General features: G+C 45.4%; 1 protein-coding gene across 11 annotated transcripts in view; it reads left to right on the forward strand.

The window, feature by feature from the left end:
* Positions 1–16,764, forward strand: part of NTM (neurotrimin) — a 908,157-nt gene extending 891,393 nt beyond the window's left edge. For 5 of the 11 annotated variants that reach the window (XM_070623480.1, XM_070623484.1, XM_070623485.1 and 2 more), the window contains 2 exons: positions 2,416–2,567; positions 16,136–16,764. In XM_070623480.1, the coding sequence (XP_070479581.1) occupies positions 2,416–2,567; positions 16,136–16,236 (253 nt within the window). In that variant the 3' untranslated portion in view covers positions 16,237–16,764. Of the gene's footprint in view, positions 1–2,415; positions 2,568–5,739; positions 5,776–11,137; positions 11,171–16,135 lie in introns of all 11 variants that reach the window. The other 6 variants (XM_070623476.1, XM_070623481.1, XM_070623479.1 and 3 more) reach the window with 3 other exon arrangements.
* The last annotated feature ends 3,633 nt before the right edge of the window (positions 16,765–20,397 follow it).

Consider the following 20,397-nt stretch of genomic DNA (forward strand, 5'->3'; position numbering starts at 1 on the left):
AGGTCTCAGATGTCACATTGCATCTGGCCTGGGGGAAGCTCTAACCCAGCTCATATTCCCAGTGAGATAAGCAAAGTTCTGAGGCAAATCAAAGGAGTCTATGTGATGGGGACAGTCAGTTTTCTCAAAATTTAGGTCTAAGGTAGATCTAGATGCTTTGACTGCATAGTAGCACCACTCAACTGCATGCCACTGTGTGTCATGAATCATAGGGAGAGGAAATGGAAGGCTGTATGCAAAAGGGCCACCCATCCACGGGAGCATGATCCAATGAAAAGCCTACTGGTTCATTAAGAAACTAAAGCCTAGTGGCAGTGTGGGATGGGGATATGGCACCACATGGAAAAAAGGCAAGCGCGTTGTCAGAATCTGCAAAGTGCTGCAATGCTGCCGGCTGCCCTACGCTGCTTTCAGCTAATGGTGTTTCAGAGATGTCAAGCAGGAACCTGCTTTCAGTAAGTGTCTGCCCAGTGCAGAACTGAAATCTCCTTCACAGCTTGGTTCTGACGTGAAGGCTTCCTTCCCAGCCCAGGAATGGCGTCAAAATGGCAAATGGGACCAATATGCTTGAGGAGCTCTCAGAAACCTCCTGGTGGATGGGTGTACAGCCTTCTTGGGACATCACCCCCTAGAGGATGAGTGTCTACATGACAAGCTGGAAATGGTGGCGTCTGGCTGCACAGCCAGGTGCCTCAGTCCATTCCACAGTGCTCACATTTTAATGAAGTCCATGGACTAAGGCCGATTCACTGCCCCTAGCTTAGAGAGAGAAAGGCTACCAGAGGAAAATCTAAATAGCAAAAACCAAGGCAAGTCCCTCCAAACAACCTTCTAACTTCCCTGGAGACAGATGTTGAGTGACAACTCAAACCAGAGCCTGGCTCTCTCTTCTGGTCACTGATCTTGGTAAGTTCTGGCGGTAGAGAGAATCATTTTGTGTGGCTACAGAGACAACACCTTCAGATAATGACAAAGCAGCTGCCCTCTATCCCAAAAACATACTGTGATGCAGGGCCAGGATGGAGTTCTCGACAGCTAATGCCATAGAAATATATTATATTAAATAATGTTTTCTACTTTACAAAGCATTTTCTCATTATCTTGCTGGGCTTCGCTTTCTGCTTCTGCCTTGAATAGCCTTTCTTGGTTTGATGACTCTGATACCAACCATTTGTCCCAATTCATGTCCCCTGAGTCTGTTCCAATGTGCGTCCACCCTGACATTGTTTACTCTCCATACGTCCTGCTCCAGCCAGGCCATGAACAGGCAACTTAGGTTTGTGACAATGTTCCCTGAGATCCTCCACTGAGAAGTATTTTTTCCCACTAGCATTCATCTTTCCCGAAGCATGGACTCAACTTCTGGACAAAGAAGACAAATTATTGCAGGGAAAGTAAATTTTGGCTTAAAGCCCATTCTCTGAAATAGGACATTCCAGAGTTTTTAAAAAGAAGAGAGTTGGTCTCATAATTTCCATAGAGACATGCAATTTTAATAGGAATTGCTGCTATCAGCCTTTTACGATGGAAGATATGGCCCTGCCAAGCCCTAAAGTAGCTTTCTTCTTACCTTCTGCAACTGCCCAGGAATGGTATCCATGGTTCTAAAAAGCATATCCGTCCTCCCCACTAACTATATGTGGCATTTCTTTAGTGGCCCCCACCACCACTATGTACCCTTGTGGCCCACTGGACTGCCATGGTGGCTTGCTCAGGGAGACTGTCCTGGCTCTACAGGGTCATATGCTTGGGATTCTATCATCCTTCTCAGACTGAGCTGCTATGATATTCTGGGCAGATCACCTTTCCCAAGCCCTTCAGAGTCCCTGATATTAAAGTGATCCCTGATTTTTATATCCTATCCACAGCCAAAAATTAGGTATCATTTGTAGAATGGATCAAGTTTTAAGGGAAAATTTTATTACTCAGGTGCTTGAAAAATATTGTTCCTTAAAACCTCTCAGGTTTTTCTTCTCTTTGAAGATTGAGCTTTTCATTTTCATGGTTGTCATCATCATCACCATCATCATCTTCATTGTCACCAGCAGCAACATCAATTAAGACCACACTTTTGAGTACCTACTGCATCGATAATATTGTTCTGCATGTTACACAACTGGTACATCGTGTTTGTTGAAGGCACCTGCCTTCAGAGAACTTAAATATCTGTATAGGGAGATGATTATCTGTGTAGTGCCACAAGTATCTCCAGGCACATACATAAAAAGAGAGAAATACAATTATATGTATCATTGTGTGTGAACTTCTTGTATACTTGAATGGAAACATAGTGATTATAATGATGTCAGAGCAGGGGCAATGAGAAGATCATTAATTCTAGAATCTGTCTTCTTCCTATGAGAAAAATATAACCATCTCCTTTTTTTCTTTTTTTGTCTCTCTTGTTTGTCTCAGACTGGTTGAAGGAAAGAAGGGGGTCAAAGTGGAAAACAGACCTTTCCTCTCAAAACTCATCTTCTTCAATGTCTCTGAACATGACTATGGGAACTACACTTGTGTGGCCTCCAATAAGTTGGGCCACACCAATGCCAGCATCACACTATTTGGTAAGACTGAGCGCTGAGCTGGGCAGTGAAAGAGGGGAGGGTTCATATGGAGGAAGAGGAATTGGGAAGGAAGGCCCAGAGGGGCAAGTCGAAGAGCGTTGGGAATTAGTCAGGCAGGGGCGAATGAGAAGAGGGAGAAAGAGGAGAGAGAGAACTAGAGCATGTATGAATGTAGATACTGGCAGTGGGAAAAGAAACATTCCTGTTTGACTCTATAACGGGAAAAATCCTGAGACAGGAGAAAAGGGCTTTGGGATGCCAAAGTGACATTTAATCTCTTCTCTTCAGTGCTATCTCCTAAACTAACTGTGGGGATTATATTTGGGTATAATAGTAAACGGCCCAGAGAGGAACATTTACTATTTAAATACTTTGTTCATTGGATTGGTGTAAAATGTTACCATTTCTGAAACTTTTTTCTGGCCAGTGGTTCATAGAAGAAACGAAATTATATTTATAAAAGTGGAATCTTGGGCCTGGGGATCCTGAATAGTATTAGCTTCATGGGGAGAATTAATACAGAGAATGGGGATGTCCCTCATTCTCCATTTGCATCAAAGGGTGCTGTCTGGCTGGATTGAGATGGATTTATTCAACCAAGCCACCATCCTGACAGAGTCACCTAGTCATTCATGCATTAATTCATTAAACACCTATTTATTGAAGGACTAGTGCGTACAAGGCAAATTGCTATGTCTTCATTACATATCTGGCATCTATATTGGTGCCAGAATCAAGTAAAGGAAACAAAGAAACGAGCTCCCTTGTAGACCCTGGATGTCTGGAACTTGCATAGGAAGAACAACCACGCAGAAGGGAGTCTGGATGCGTTTCTCTGTCATCGGGCAGGACTGAAGGCATCCAGTGATGGTGTCCATCCCTTGATGGGTGCACATTCTCCCTATGGGCTACAGGGTTAATTTCTGCTTTCTTTAGGGGCAAAGCCCTCCATACCCCAACAAGTTCAGGTAGCTTGGAATTTTTCAGATCTGTTCTCCTAGTCTTCCATGTTACCAAGCACTCTTGAACTTGGTGGGGACGGAAACGTGAGGAAGTTAGCAGATAATTGGCAAGAATATGAATCCTTTTATTCTGAGAACTCCCAGATAACTCCATAGCTTCAAGTACCTCACCCTCACCCCCAGCCCTGCCACTTCCTTTCTGTGGCACAGTGGATCCAGCTTGCCCCGAATGACCTACCTGTGGGGCTCCATTGTCCCATCTCTGTTTCCAAATCACATTCTATCCCCCTTCTATCTAGCACATAATGCCCAGCTTTATCCAAGAGGGCTGGGAAGGGGAAGTCTGCCCTTGATCCCAGAGCTGGTAGCTCAGAATGGGCAGAGCTGTGATTAGAGTGATTGATCTGTCTGACATCTTTCACACAGGGATGATCATAATTGCCCCTCACATTTGTCAGGCCTTTTTGGCTTTTTGGCAGGTGTCTGTTTGTATGCACAAAAGGGCCAGAATTCGAAAGGAATGGACCCCCCTTCCCGTGCCTTGCAAATCTGAGGCTCTCCCTAGCTCTCCTTCCTACCCCTCCCAGTTCCCCCCTCCACCCACAGCAGTCCTCATTCCTGTAAACAGTTTTCCCCCACCTTTGACCTCCTTGCTCTTCTGATTTGGATGCATGAAATGGTTTTGCAATTGGCTTTATCACTACTGTCTAATTCCCTGGCCTCTTCCCCTTAAGCTATCTTAAGATGAGAATAGGGAGGAAAAGCAAACTTTAAGAGTGAAATAGCTGGCATTTGTGACAAGGAATAAGGTGAAGCTTGTGTCATAAATCTGCTCTTTTCAGCAGACATATGTGTGGCAGTTAACAACCCCCCATTGGTCTGTCAGCATTCACCCTGCATCTTTTGGGGTGGGCCTGCAGTTGCCAGCTTTCTGGAGTTCAAGGTTCTCTAAAAAATTACATTCAAAAGTGGTTGTATGTATTCAAATTAGAAAGATGGAGTCAAAGAAAGGTGAATGGGGTATGCATGGAGGTGTTCTTTAATGCGGAAGGCTCAGACCCTTTACATGCTAAATCTCTAAGAGGGAGGAAAAGTTTGGAGCATTTTCCAAATTTAATCAAACAGAAACCAATGTTTTTAGCCTCAGTTGAGAGACCGTTTCTGAGGACCCCATCCCGGAAATGCCTCATGGGTGACAGAGTTCCGTGGACAGGACAGTGAAATCCTGTTAATGCGCACGGTGGGCCTTTCCACCCCCTTGGCACCCCCTTGGCTCCCTCTGAGGTTAGGCCAGACATTGCAGCCCCTAAACTCACTATTGAGGCCCACTGTCGATAAGGCCGTTTGACAAATATAAACTTATTAGGCAGTTGTTCGTGTCGTTTCCCATTATCAGAAGACCCCTCAGCTCAGAGCCATCAAGCAGACATGCAAGTTTGGAAAGGAGCATTTACTTTATGCAAATATACAAACTGTGTGATGAAGTTCATAGCATCACAGAAAGCCAGCTAAATTATCTTCATCTTGCCATCAACTTGCACATAAGCTGCACACCCTCTGCACATGATCTGAACGTTGAAAAGTGAGGACTGGTGGTGCTGGGAGGCTCCCATCCTGGTCGTTATCTGTGAGGGTACTTAAGCCAAATGGGGCAGGGGTGAGCCTTCCTGTCGTGAACCAATAGGTTTCTGAGCTCCTGATCCCTGAGACTGCAGAGATTGTAAGGGACTCGGAGAGTACTGCTCCCATGATCCTGAGTCACCGTGGTTCCTGGGGAACCTTGTTCCTGCCATGGTGCCATGGGATCAGAAATTCCTAAACTTGGTCTCCCAGAGTGAAACAATGGGGATGGGGATGTGGGACAAAAATCTCATCTGGAAAGGGACTTTTGTCCTTTGTTACCAAATCAGTACCCAAACTCAGTACAAGCTAAGAGTAAATTCATCTGCACTAAAAAATACGCAAGCGACCAGCTCCCTCACTTCCCAACCGTGGCATCCAAGTATGGACGCATAAAGCACTTTGGTGCTTCTCATGCTGCATCTTGTCCTACCACCTTTGGTTTTTGTGTCTTTCTTTATTTATCCATTCCTCCAAAAATGTTTGTGAAAGGCAGTATACAAACTATATATGACAAATATATAGCTACTGTATATAATATATGTGTTTGTTTTCATTTTTCTCTCCTGTATGTCCCTCACCCGATTTAGAACTAAATGAGCCTACAAGCTCAACTTTGTTGCAAGGTCAGTATCCCCATTGCTTTATGGTTTCTCTCCCCTCCCCTTTCTCCCAGAACCCCATTCCCCTCCCCCTTTCCCCGCTGCTATGCATTACCGGAGAATTCTATCTATAAACTTGCTTAGAGGATGGCAGTGAAAGCTAAGGAGGTTACTGGGAGCTGGCGAAACTCCAAGGATAGCTCCATTTTCTCCGCTCATCCCTTGCCCACACTTCCCCAAGAGGACTGGGAGGGGGAAAGGAAAAGAAACATCATAATTATTGCAAAGCACAGAGACCTGTGTGAAGGCAAAAGTTTGAGAGAGTGAGTCTGAACTAATAGGAAGAGAACTCCAACCCACTAAACAATTTTCACAACAAGAATCCTATTGATGGCCTTCAGCAGCAAAAGCAAACACTGTGTGCAGAAAGACTCAAATATTCCCTAAAAATGCACCACCTGGTTCACACTGAGGTTCTCCAAGGGAGGAAGGTAGGCATGGTGCCACAGGCGTGGTAGTCAATAAGCAGTGATCTGGAGTGGGATGCAACCGAGTTCTAGTGCAGAGCCTGACATTTAGTGGTTCTGTGTTCTTGGACAAGTCACTAAGCCTTATTTAGACTCAATTTCCTTTTCTATAAAATGGAATTGATCTGCCTTATCTACCTTAGAGTTGTTCCAACATTCAACTGAGAATGCATATTAAAAAGGCTTTGAAAACTGCTTGGTACATTTTGAATCACTGAAGTCCCATTTCCAGATGCAAGCTGAGAGACAAGGACTTCCCTCAGTGTCATGTCAGAGGGTTCACTAAGTCACTTCTCAAGCCTTTCTCCCCAGCCCTTTACATCCTTTTCCACTTCGGAGCCCTTCGCTATGAATGACTTCTGCATCTCTCACCTCTATTTGCACAACTCTTCAAATTTTCCCAAGGCCCACCAGCCTAGCATGAATGATTCACTAAGACCATAACTAAGCATTTGGGCAGAAATGGGCCCAGCTAAGTGGTAGAATTGGATGCATGCTGCCTGTGCTGCTGTTCCTCTCCTAAGGACAGTGCTGACCATAGGATAGCCCAACAAGAAGGCAGCTGTGATGACAATGGGGGGAATGGCTTTGTCCACCTTTTGCCCCAATCCCCTGACCTTTCTCATCCCACCTCTCCCCACACCCATCCTGTTCATCCATTCACCTCTGGCTTTGCAAACAATCATCAGAGGATGGCAGACTTAGAAAGTAGGGGAGGAGATGGAAGGAAATGAATTATATGGAAAGCTGTTTGACAGATGAGAAAAATATTTTTATCGTGAAAAGATTCAGGGCTGCATTATTCACCTTGGTGATGTAGAGTGCCATGGTGATGAACTACAAACAGGAAAATGAAACAAAGAAAAAGTGAAGTCAATGGAAGCCTTCAGGTTCAACTTATGATTCAACTTATGTTTACTGAACCCCTTGCAAAGCGTATTCATGGATCTAAAATAGAGAGCCTTAGAAATGTAGCTAAATAAATGGTAAAAGGGAAATTTGAGAGACTGGAACTAAGACAGGCGATGCTGCAGGATGTGCTTTCAGAAGTGACTAAGCTCATTCTGATCACTTAGCTCTTCATTCTCAGAGGGAATAAGAGGTTTTAAAATGGGTAGCAGTTGCTAAGGAGTTAGTATTTAACTGAAGATGTACTCAACTGATAGAGGGAGCATCGTCCCACTCCTAAGCTGACAATAACAGTCCCGACCAGAAACAAACAAATCACTACCTGACTGCTGAGCACGGGGCCAGGGGCAGGCTCCACATGCTGAGATGAAGCTGGCCTCCCTTCCTCTGCTCTCAGCTATGAACGAGGGTGAAAGGATCTCTATGCCAACTTTCTCCTCTGATTCTTGAGATGCTCTCAACCCCTCACCCTTCTTATTGAGCGCAGGGCACTGGGTCAAGGCCAGAAGTTGTAGATTGTAGACATGTAGAATGATCTAGGATTTGGATTAGTGTGGTCTTCAGTATAGCTCTTGGACTCTGTACAACTAAGAAATATTTTAGAGGAAACAGACCTTGCACCTGAGGCATTTCCCTCATTCATCTGTGTTTTTTATTTTCCTCCTCCTTGGCTAGTCTCCCATACAATAGAGAGCTACCCATTTTCTCAGGGAATACCCCCAAGTTATGTCCATCTTATGTGACAAATACCAAGAAAAATTTGCATGAATGTGTGGTTTTCCACTGACAGGGAACACTTGGCTTGAAGAGTAGTTCCAAGATATTTTGCTACCCAATATCTGGATGGAATAGAAGGATTCTGATAAGAGAATTTCATTCCTTCTCAGCATTTTCTGCCACCTTGAAATATTTTTCTGCTCCCCTTAGCAAACACAACAGATTGCGTGTCACCCGTGTATTAATATTTGGTCGAGCAGGACTCCTGCCATGATGAATAAGGACTCAGGGACATGTCAGCATCCCCCACTGAACTCCCTCATAGGCAAGTGTGCCAGGCCCCATGCTGCAAACTCAGCGGCTTAGTGGCTGTTCATTTCCCATCCACTGGTCCTTTGTCTTTTATCTCCTAGGCATTAAGTCAGATTTGATGGTATCAGTGGGCAGGGAAAGGTTGGCTGATTAATGCCTGTGAACCTCACAGTGACTATCAAACCAACTTATTAAAGAAGGGAGGACTAAAGTAAACTGATTCAGAATGAAAAACTTACAGTAGGAGAGATGATCCATTCTTCCCTGCAGAGGATTAAAGACAGTTAATTAGGCCCAGCTATCCAGCAGTTAGCATTTCTATGCCACGTGTGTCTAAATAAGAGGAGATGTAAAAAGAAAATTCCATCACCCTCTTTCTAGAAGGTTCATATATCCATCCTGACATGAGGCCAGCCTCCTGTGCCCACTAGAACCAGACAGCAAGCAGCCCTCTGCTTACCTCAGTAGTTGAATTCAGTTGGCTTTGGTGGCAAAAAGATCACTGTATGGGTTGACCAGAAATATTGGCTTGGAAGGTTGGGGGAAAGGATTCTTTTTTGTTTTATTTCATTCTTCCTTTATTTTGAATTTTTTTTTTCCCACTCTACCTGGATTCTCATTGGCAAAAAGATCTCAAATTTCAGGCAAGCTCTTGGTGAGGAAAATACACGCTTAGATTTTCAGGGATTGTTTGTTTTCTTGCTAGCTAAGCATTAACGCGAAGACTTGAGCGTGTAGCCAGTACTCACTTTGGAAGCTCAAGCAAGGCTCATACTTCTGGAATCTGGACCCAATAGCGATAGCACAGCAAGCAGGATATAGAAGACAGTGTTAGCATTTCTACATCTCTTCTTAGTACCAAACCAAAGGGAATGTGCTTGAGTGCAGCATGAGGGGCTTAGAGTAAATATAAAGACTATCTTGGCTACATTCCCCACCTCACTGTGATGAGATATGAGCAGGGGCACATTATAGTCAACTAGAAGAATTGAAATATGGCTACCTGGAAAAGGCCAAGGATAAGTTCTAGCTAAGGTCAAGGATGTGTGTCCAATAGTCCTTTAACTATGTGGATACTAAAGAGCGTTGATCTTCTTTCAAGTGGCATGTGTTGGAGAGTCAGGGGAAAAAGTAGCTGGATGAGAACAATTAAGCTGAAGTTCTCTTCATATCTTTGCCTTATGGAAGATAACTTCTGGTATCTGGAGCACTGCAGGAATGTATGCTTTCAATCTATTTCTCTTTCTGATAGTTCCAACAACCCAAACTACCAAACAGAGCCCTTCTCTGTGTCCATCTGCCAGCATTTCTGTCACTCTATGGGCTACTGTCCCCTCAATGCACCCTACATTTGTATTGTCTGTGGTTTGGGGGTGAAAGGCCTGTGACTGCTTTATTCCTCCAAAACTCCCTCTTCAGACTGTCCTCCCTCCTTCCGTTTACCCTCCGTCTTGGTACAGAAAGATTCAAGTCAGTGGTACCTTAATGAGACAATTCATGAAAATAGCCCCTCCTTAGCTTCTGGACCGGTTTCGAGGGCCCAGTAATTACTCCAAGGGACTGTCCTTGTTAAACGCACAGACAACACGGCACCAGCACTCCTGGCTTTTCTCCACCACCTGGACTTTACATCAGATCTTCTCTGAATCACCCCTTTGATCTTTGAGCATGGATCACCTCTTGCATCTTTTTCAAAGTGGCTTCTCAAGGTTGCTAATGTCCACTGAGATCAAGAGGGATATTTTATCTCAGCTCCATTTAAAGAATAGATTGAGAGCTTGAATGCATAAGTACATATTCAACTGATTTGGGTCAATGGTTTTAGTTAAGTTTAGGCTGAGTTATATCTAGATTTTCTTTCCTTCTGCACGAGGACCTTTGCACAGAGAATTGTATCACTTCAATGCAAAAAATTTTAAAGTCATTTTCTTTTTTTCTCAGCTTTGTTGAAGTATAATAGACAAATAAAATTATAAGATATTTCAAGTGTGCATCTTATTGATTTGATGTACATATGCATTGTGCAAGGATTTTCCATCTTCTCTATATCCAGGGTGAACAACCGCAGAAGCCCCCAGCTAAAGAGGGAAGTAAAATATTAGGGATCATTCCACTTCAGGCCAGTCAGAACATCTGCTATCAGCAGACATGGTTTTGTGAATTGCTCTGAGAGCTCAACGTTTGTGAAATGGGATCTTTCATGGTCCGGTCATCAGAGAGGAGCTGGCGCCCCAGCATCTCCACAGGCGGGCAGCAGCATGTGTGAGTGCAAAAGGTGCTCATTGCTGCAGGTTGTCCAGAGAGAGAAAGTCCTAGGGGCCAGCGTGCTAGTCTGACACATCAAGAGAAGTCAAATATCAAGCATCTGGGCTCCTCTGGTACAAGTAAGCTAGCTCCCCAGTATTTCTAAAATGTGTAGATAAATACCACTCAAACTTTTACATCTCAAACATAGCATGGGTACTTACAGTCAAATTGCTGTTGTGCAATCCATTTGTATCAGCCAATTTTATACTTAAGGCCTCTAGACTTCAACTAATTAGAGGATTGCCTGGTGACCAAAGAAAGAAAGTTCTACAAAGAAGTATTTATTGGCTTGGGGCCTCAAGCTTGACGTTCCTGAGTTCCCTGCTCAGACAAGGTGGATGTGTGGCTTTCGATGGGTCAGAGACCCGATCTGACTGTCATTCCTATCCTCCCCTGGTCCCCAACTCAACCTTATGGCAACTGACTTCTCATCAAACCACAGAGGGGCAAGTACAAGGGCTGGTCTGTGGTCAGGACAGCAAGAGACCAGTGTACCAGGGCTGGAGAAGGCCCTGGGCCAGGAGCACTGGCTGTTCCCCAAACTGTCTGAGGGCAAAGCGAGTGCCTCCGACTGCTTTCTACCTTAACAGTGGCTTGTTTTTAATTTCTTTTAGAAGTGAAAACTACAGCTCTGACCACTTGGAAAGGTTGGTATATTTATTTTCCAGGCAGCTTCTGCCTTGGTGGGAATGGGCTATACAAAACTCTTGACCTTCTTCCAAGATGCCTTCTCTTCTAAGCTAACCCCAGGAAGCAGCCCAGTGGGTACCTTCCCTGACCTTGGGCTGTCTCTATGTCAATTTAGATTATTAACCTGTCTCCAAAGACATCCCACTCTCCCTGGGTGGCTTCCACTTGCAGACATCTAACTTCTCTTTACTGGCAGCACTAATGAGCACCTGTCAGTGCCCAGAATAGCTCCATGTCTGGGCTCCTCTGTACCAGGCCTGCCTCTTTCCTTGCACACAGATGCCCTAATGTGACAGTTTCTTAGATCTTGGCCTTGCATGCTGCCCTTTGCTTACCCCATTCTCTCTCTCTCTCTCTCTCTAACTTGGAGTTGGAAGGGAAGTGGCTAGAGGGAGGGAAAAATCGAAGGAAGGGGGTGGTTCTTGGGTGAGTCACTTGGCTACGAATAAAATGCATCTTATTTGAGGCTTTCATTCCTGCCAGATGTTTCCGGTGGATAATTGACACTCGTCACAGTTCTCTGAGACCCTAACTATCCTGGTAATTGGTCTCTTTAGGCCTTCTCAGCTCTCTAATGAGATAGAGGCAATAAAGGCACCCATGCAGAGTGGAGGCGTGGCGAGATGAAGGGCAGAGGCCTCTTCTCTGTGGCCCATGTCACCAGGCAGATGGGCTGAGTTGTCACTCTGGCCAGCACAGGCTCTGGGAGGGCCTTGCTCCGGGATACTGGGACTGCACCTGCCTGGGCAAAAGGTGCTCATCTTGTAGCGTTCTTCCATGGGCTGGCGAGTGTGGTTCTCCACTTAACCAGAACCCAGAGGGCAGAGGGCAGGGGCAGGCCCAAGGCTTCACTGTACTCTTTTACCCTTCATTCTCTGAAGACGCTTGAGTCACACAAAGCAGCAGGTCCGAGTTAGTGGAAAGAAAATTGCATTTGGAGATAGAATTCAGGGGATCTTGGGGAAGTAACTTAAGGCCTCTAAGGTTAAGATTTTACCTATTAAAGTAGGAGATAATAATCCTTATCTTGTACATGAGCATCTTTAAGGGACTGGAGCACCTTTCCAACTGCAAGCACTCTGCCTGAAATCCCAGTCGATATGATTTTACTTCTATGTATACTGTCCCTCAACCACAGGAATTTTCAGTGACTTTTATTGGAAAGAGTTAGAAAAAGAGGGGAAGGGTATTTGGAAGACAAAATTGAGGAAGAGCAGGAGACAAGGCAGGAAATGGGTTTTTCATTTTGTTTTTCTCCAAGTAGAATCTTAAGAGAAAGAAAAACACAAAGTAAATATGGGCATGTCAACATGCATCACAATGTTCCTGCTCTTTCCTTCCTTCAAGAAACTTTCATTGAATACCGGCCATGGGCCCAGTTAGACACAGGCCCTGTCCTTAAGGAGCTTACAGCACAGAGGAGGAAATACCTAAGTTAGACAAATAAAGAAAATTACAACACAAGGTGGTACTTATTTTAACAGCAGGATGTACATGGTGCTGTGGAAGGAAACCAGAGCGAGTCACGGAAGGCTGCCTAGAGGAGGTGACTGGGGGCCAGAAAAGAACCTGCAACAAGAAATGGGAGGGAGCTGGGTGAAGAGTGTTTCAAGCAGAGGGGCAGAGGGTGTGAAGATGGAAAGGAAAGAGAATATGGCTGGAGGGTACACACTCTTGTTGCATGGAGTCAAGGGCATGGAGAAACCAAAGAACGTGTGGCAGGAAGAGAGGCTAAGGGAGCACATCGTGAGCCGTTTATGAAATGTAGTGGGTGTTTCTACCAAGCAGCTGGGAAGGCTGCAGAAATCAAATAGTTTAGTAGTGCGATCAATATGGAATTGTGGAAACATCACCCTGGAATTAGTATAAAGAATAAACTCAAAGGGTCAAGGTCACAGGTGGCAAGGCCCAATTTGTGAACTTTTATGGACATTGAAAGGAGAGCTGTTGCAGTCTCCTCTTTGAGAGATTGTCTGGGGTATCCCTACCTCACTGTTTCTCCAGAGACCACCCTTGTTTTCTCCTCCTTCTGTCCAGCTTTGTCCAGGTCAGTTTTCCTGGACGTGCTCGAGGAAAGGAAGGGGTGGAGTGAGGGGAGAGTGTGTGGAGAGGGCAAAGGAAGGCTGGATGTGACCCTGCACAGTGAGTGACAGCCCGCCCGTGGGCCTGGGGCAGGAGACAGGAGCAGCAAAGAGGCCCCGCAAGCTTGTCCAGGGTAACAGCACATTCAAAAGGCAGCTCTAGTGTACTCAGTGGCCTTTTCATTTCTTCTATGGGCAGAGTTTTCTGACATACCAGGTCAGGATCCCCTGATAGGCTGTCTGTGGTGCTTCCCAGCAGGCAGCAGAGACATAAAGGCTCTCTGAGGTGTGCAGCAATGAGACCTAACACGGTGCCCAGAGAGAGCACCTGCAGAGCCGCCCAGCCATTGTGAGGTGCCCTGGGGGTTGTTTGCCAGCTCACAGCCACCTCCCTTGTGGCGCTGCCGAGTCCCTGGCCTGCAAACAAGGTTTTCCGACTTTCCTTACATGGTAACCAAGCCAGGTCCCTGCTGGGCTGCACGCCTGGCTTGTGGCATTCTCCATTCTCCTCCCTGGAGGCTTCCACTGGCTGGGCAGCCCGAAAAGGAGGAAATGTAGGGGAGAAGCAGAGAGCATTTAATGCATGGAACTGGCATTTGTTTCCCTTCTCTTTTCAGGGCATCTTCTTAGCCATGGCCAGGGTACAGGGATGGGGGAGGGGATGCGCTGGGATGAATGGAGTGGTTTCAAAGCTGTGAGTTTAAGCGATCAGGACAGCAAAAGAGATGAAGGAGAAAAAGAGCCATGTGCCAATGGATGTGTACCTGGCCAGGAGCACAGTGTGCCAGGTGTGCAGAACACATTTGGAATCACTCTGCAGTGCACACATGGGAGGAGAGAATGCAGCCACTAACTCTGCCCAGCTTAAACATGGAACCAAGCCCCCACAAAGGCCTACTGGTCCAGTGGACTCAGAAACAGCCTTTGTGTCTTAGAGGCAGCCTCAGGCACAGGCAAGGGTCTTGGTGTGAAAGACCTTGCCGTGGCCCAGGGCAAGAAGGGCTTCCTCATAGGGCAGAAACATAACTTCTCACCTGAGAAGGCATCGAGGAGGGGCTTCTCTCCTGGCATTCCAAAGGATGCTGTGTAATAACAGAGTGAGTGCATATCAAAGAGGGAGTTCCTGGTGGTGGTTGATATAGAAACATAGTAATTAGATTTTAGAAGATACAACCAATTAGTGACCAGTGGTAGATAGTAAGCACCTCTGAAATTGAAATGGAAGTCATCGAGAACTTTACCGAAATGCTCCTTTATCATCTGTATCCCACCATGGACTGGGAGCAGGAGGGCACTGCATGGCAGATGCCTTCAGTTTTGTGTTGCCCAGAAGGTCACCTCCCTTCAGGAGGGAGAGCAGAATAGGTGTCTCTTCTGCTTCTCATCATGAGAACTTGCACTGCCAGGAAGTCCTGGCCTTGGAAATACTGAAAACCAGACATCAGAGATGCATGAGGTTAGATGACCTGGTGTATTTCAAACTCATGACTATCTATTTAGCCACTGCCCCAGAATGACAGATTTGTCCCCAACATCTAAGAAATAAAATCATATGGACAGCATTTCCAGGCCAAGAGTTCTAGGACATGATGGAGTCATCCCATGTGGAATCAATGAAGCTTGGTTTGATGCTGATCTGCATTAGCCAGAAGTGTCTCCAATGCTCAGCATTCAAGTCAGGCAAGCAGGTTCCGGCTTTATTCCTTCACCCCAGTGAGGACATGGACTCAAGGAGGACACCAGCCTTAAATACCTTCATTAAATTCAATGCAACAGAGCATGCCAGAGCAAGTCCACTCTGAGAAGGTTCCCTGCTTCATTAGGTACCTAATTCATCTGGGCATCCAAACTTGTGGGTATGGTTCATGAATCTTAGCTCCGTTTGTTATGGGTGTTCTTGGCCATGGGGTCAAGGTAGCCAGAAAGCTTATGCTTCAAATGATAAGGAAGCTTCTGGGGAGTTTTATGACCTCAAAGTTTTTTGCCTCCTGCCTTTGGCTCCATCTCAGAGTATCTGTTTGCAGGCCAGATTGGTGTGTGCCTCTTAGGGAAAGGTGTCATCCATCTCCCACCCAAAGACATACACTATGGTGGGTTCTGCATCCAATTTTGCACATATATTCCCTTACTTCCACATACATAGCAAAAGGCCTCTTATTCCTTCACTTGATCCCACCTCCACTTCACGCAGACTGGTTTTGGCTCTTCAGGCATGTAATACTTGAACTAGGTCTGCTGTTGCCTCGTCCAGATGGTGAAGAGGTCAAGTGCTCCAGGTGGAAGCCCAGTACACTGCCCTGAGAAAGAGTGATTGACATAATGGACAGTGAGCCCATGCAGCAGCAGCAGGGGGACAGACTGCTGCATCCAACAGGTCCTTTCCTGCATAACAGGTTGAGCAGCTGGAATGTTGTATGAATGTTTAAGTCAGGCAGTGCTCAGAAGTGATTGGATGGTGATGCAAACGATGCAGTCGTCTTACTTTATTGCAGCTCTATGTAGGCTATTAATTAAACTGCCACCTTCTTCTTGAACTTGACCCTGAGCCCTGGCCTTAGCATGTTATGACACAATAAAGGTGTACTGGCCACCATCCCACCTTGACCCTAGCCTCATGTTCTCTCTTTGCATGGGGACGCTCCCTGTTATAGATTGTGCATCCAGGGGATTGAAGCTGTAGAAGGTTAATTTCTAATGCAGCCCCTATGTAAGCAGCTGGAACACCAAATGCTCCCAGTTAGAGGGATGCTTTGTCAGAGGCAAGGCCTAATGAAAGCTGACCAGGCAACAGAGGTTCCATCTTATACCAGGTGGCTCCTGACAAATGTGTTCTCTCCACAGGCCCGGGTGCAGTCAGCGAAGTGAACAACGGGACGTCGAGGAGGGCAGGCTGCATTTGGCTGCTACCTCTTCTGGTCTTGCACCAACTCCTCAAGTTTTGATGTGAGTGCCACTCTCCCGCTGGGGAAATGCTGCCGCCACTCCACCCACCAACAGAAGAGCAAAGCAACTCCGACAGCAGCAAGAGCAAACCCGTTTCTAAATACAACACCATCAAATGAAATTCCAAGAAACAGAGCCCAATGGGACACAAATTCGAGGGAGGGGACAAAGAATACTTTGGGAAAACAAATTTAAAAATGAAATTCAAAGTCGCCTTGCAGATATGTAGGTAGAGCTGAGTTTTCTTTCTTTTCCTAAATGGAAGAACGCACACCTGGCTTTGGACCCACCTGCAAGCTGCATTGCGTGACCTCTTTGTTACCAGGTGGGCAAGGGCTCAGCCGCTCTGCCCGCTAAAGTGCCCCACCAAGGAAAATTTTGCAGTCGGGCATCCCAAATTCAATCAGTCCATAGAGACGAACACAGTGAGACGTGCGGGCCCACATGTGCCCCTGTGGCCCCTTTCGTAGACTGTGCACTATTGTGTGTGTTATGAAACGCAAAATTTAAAAAAAAATAAAGAAAAAGGAAACTAAACAAGACAGCCTGACAGCTACAACAATCCCACAATCAACAGTCACAAAAGATGTTATTAAACTTTTTTTTTCATTTTACTACATGGACATCATGGATAATAAGGGATTCTGATTCATTATTAATTTTATTAATTATATTTTCTGATATGAGTCTAGAACTTAGTGCAAAAACAAGACAAAACTAAAAAAATACACAAATGAAAGGAGTGAAGAGGAGTATGTTTGTTAAACATTAAAAATGAATAGTGTACTTCTTAACTAGGTTTACAACTGGTGGACCACACACCGGGCATTAACCACCTGGTGAGGATTTGGCAAATCCACCAAAAAAAACACATGTGATTTAACCAACATCTCCACCAGCGCTACAGATTTCTCCTTATTCTGGCATTTACTGCAGACAATACTATGCTTCCTCACGCTGTTTAGAAATGGAAGGGTGATCTGCACTGTATCTTCAGTTTGTTGGCTATGCTTCTTTTGATGACATATATTATACAGTATATAGACACATATATTTTTTTTGTTAGAGTTCTAGCCATTTTATTTCTCAGCAGGGTCCTTTCTCAGACATTACTGCATGCTGTATATGGCGTTAGCTGTGTGTTGATCTTTTAAAAGATGATAGAGTTTACTGGTAATTGTGTAATCAGCTCCTGCCTTTTTATTTTCTTGGGTTATTTACATGTCAGAGACATTTATAAAAAGTGAAAAGAGAAAAAAAAACAAAACACTAATACCAGGCGCAGCATCTTTTCCAGGTGTGGCTCTCTCAAGGCAAAGGCCGCCGCAGGAGGCCTCCCTTCTCCATCGTGCCTCGGGGCATGAACAAACAGCAAGCACCTGAACAGCTAAACAGTCAGTAACCGCTTGTTTCAGCCCATTATGGGAATCTCTGATGCCTTCGTGACCACTGGAGAATTGAATCCTCTTGGTTTATTTTATTTAATTTCCCACCTTTGTGTGCGTGTGTATGAAAGAGAAGAAAATGCAGTTTTTAGGTACCCTTTTTTTCCTCCCCCGAAGTCTGGGAACCAGAGTGGCCTCGGGGAGGGGTCCTGGATGTGATGAGGGAAAGTGGGATTGGGGGCTGGGGGAGGGAGGGGTTGTCTCTGACTTGACATTAAAAAGTGTTCCATGTCCCTCTTCACCTGGTGTGGTACATCATTCTCAAGTGGGGGTGAGGGGAGCAGAGCCTGCCTGGCTCAGGTGTGAAGACCGTGGAGGGGATGGGCTCCAGACTCAAGCTCCTGCTCTTTAGGCCCCTCCTGGGGGTGGAGTGGGCCTGTTTCTGTGGAATGTGCGCTTGTGACAGACAGGGGTGCGGGAAACCACCTTCACCCTCCTAAAGGAATCAAGGAGGGCGTGTCTCATGGGGACTGTGTCAGAAGGTCCTGGCTGAGGCCGGCAGCATCCTGCTTGAATCCAAACACCTCACCTCGTAACCTGGGCTAAATGTCGAGTCCAGTTAGGGAAAGGCTTTTACATGTGATTATTTCAGGGAGGCAGCATAGTGCAGCTCTCACAAAAAAGAAAAAGCTTGAAACGTTGTGGGTTGGTATCGAATAATCCTAAATCCCATCAAGCAGTGCTCTGGGGAGTGTCTTCCCTCCGTGCCTGTTCCCCAAGCCTGGCCTCCAACCACAAGTTAAGAGGAAAGGTAGATTTTAATACAAAATAGTATTCAAATAATTCTAAATTGTTCTGATTAATTCTGGGAATTAAATAAGTAGCCGAAGATTCACTGAGAGGCAGAAATGAGGTGAGAGCCAAAACACTCAGGAATTACTGAACTTATGTCTTCAGGGGTCAATTCCACCTGAAAGTAGGAAATGTTTGGAAAGGAGTAATTTCATTTCCAGCTGCTGCTAGCAAAGTTGAGAAAAGATTGTTGATTTCATGTTTCTCTGTGCCCTTCTGACCTTCCACCCCCACCGCCAGGTATCAGATATCCCAACTCCTTCCTGGCGGCATGCTCTGGAACACCGTGGCCAAGCCTCACAGATTTTGGCTGTGTTGGTGTCATTCCTCCCTTATGCCCCAGAACTGCTAAAAGCAAGAAGCTTTGAGTCTCCTTAGAGTGAAAGTGGGTGGGTGAGAATTATTAGCTCTCCCATGCCTCAACTTCTTCAGACACTGACCAGAGGATTTGGGTGAGATCATGGTTCATTGCAATAGTGTGGGGAAAACACAGGTAATTTCCATATTGCTAAACTTGAGCCCAGAGCACCTCTGAATAAAATATACCAAGGCGTCTGCAAAGAGACACTTCCTATACTTTACTGGGACGGGAGAACATAGCGGTGCATCACCTCCATTTGAGTCAGAGCTTTCTCTTTCACATTAGTAAGCATGCTTTAGATCAGTCTATCACCATCCTGCTAGGAGTAACTGGTCAGTCATGGCCAGCTCTGTAAAGTGGCATTTATCAGGAAGACTTCACTTTCCCTGTTTGCCAACTCAATTGTCCTTCTTGTCTTGAGGTTCTTTAGAGCTCTGGTTATTCAAGAGCATATCTCTTGTAGAACCAGCTTTGCCATGACTCACGGCTTCAACGGATAGGAGAACTCTCTATCCTGCCCCAAGAGGGGTTTCCTCTCATCTCCTGCATAGGGTACCATGTGACCTCCAATCTGCTGAGTTTCAGTCTTTAAAGGGAGCATCCAGGTGCCCACAAGAAAGGCCTTCAACCAGATCTAGAGTTCCATGTCCAGGAGGATATGGCTTTGATAAGAGCTTATAGGGACAATTCTCAGGCCCATATCTTCTCAGGAAACAGGAGCTTAGCAAGAGTGTTCATTACAGCGAGTGAAGAAAGGCATCCTGAATAGTGCCTACAGTTACTTTTCTTGACACAGTTTGTGATGGAAGACCATTAATACAGGCTGGCCTGGATTGCACATGTGCTAGACTCCCTGAGACTCAAGTCACTGTCATACTTTAGGATTCATTCAGTACCCTAATTTTAGGATGTTTCTTGGGGGAACAGTGATTTAGGTTTGGGAGATTTTATCCCATAATTGTTTCTCATATGTGTAGGGCTGGTAATGGGGGATTTTCAAGCCCTAGCCACTCCAAACATTCCTGTAGAATCCCAATCATCTTCTGTCAACAGAATATCTGCGCTCTAGCCACACAGATGTGAATGGCTCCAAGTTCCTGCAGTTAAATCTCCCCCATAAATCCTTCCACACAGTGGGCTCAGGTGTCTAACCTGAAGACTTGTCAGTACTTGTCCAAGGAACGCCTTCTGATGAGTGGGACTTGCAAAGCTGGAGCTATTTTCACAGTCAGTGACCCATAAATTTTCATTTTTGTTGCTGTGGATGGTGATAATGATGGTGATGATGAATGGCAGTTATTGGTTCTTCAAGCTGGAGATAAGTTAGCAAATGAATTAACACTAAAATATGATTGAGATTTAGCTCACTCCTTTGGAGTGGCCCCATCTTTATCTTACAGCTCTGAACCATGAGTTTAGAAAGGAAGAGAGTCACCCTGATCAATCACAGGATTGTCCCTTTAATGTGTGGATTTGTTTGATAAAAATTGTAAAATCTGGCATCAGCAAAACATCCACATTTTCTATTCTCACAATGGTAAAAGTTTGAGGTGCTTCTCATT

Source organism: Equus przewalskii, chromosome 6 (assembly GCF_037783145.1).
Source record: "Equus przewalskii isolate Varuska chromosome 6, EquPr2, whole genome shotgun sequence".
In the NCBI taxonomy this organism is placed as follows: domain Eukaryota; kingdom Metazoa; phylum Chordata; class Mammalia; order Perissodactyla; family Equidae; genus Equus; species Equus przewalskii.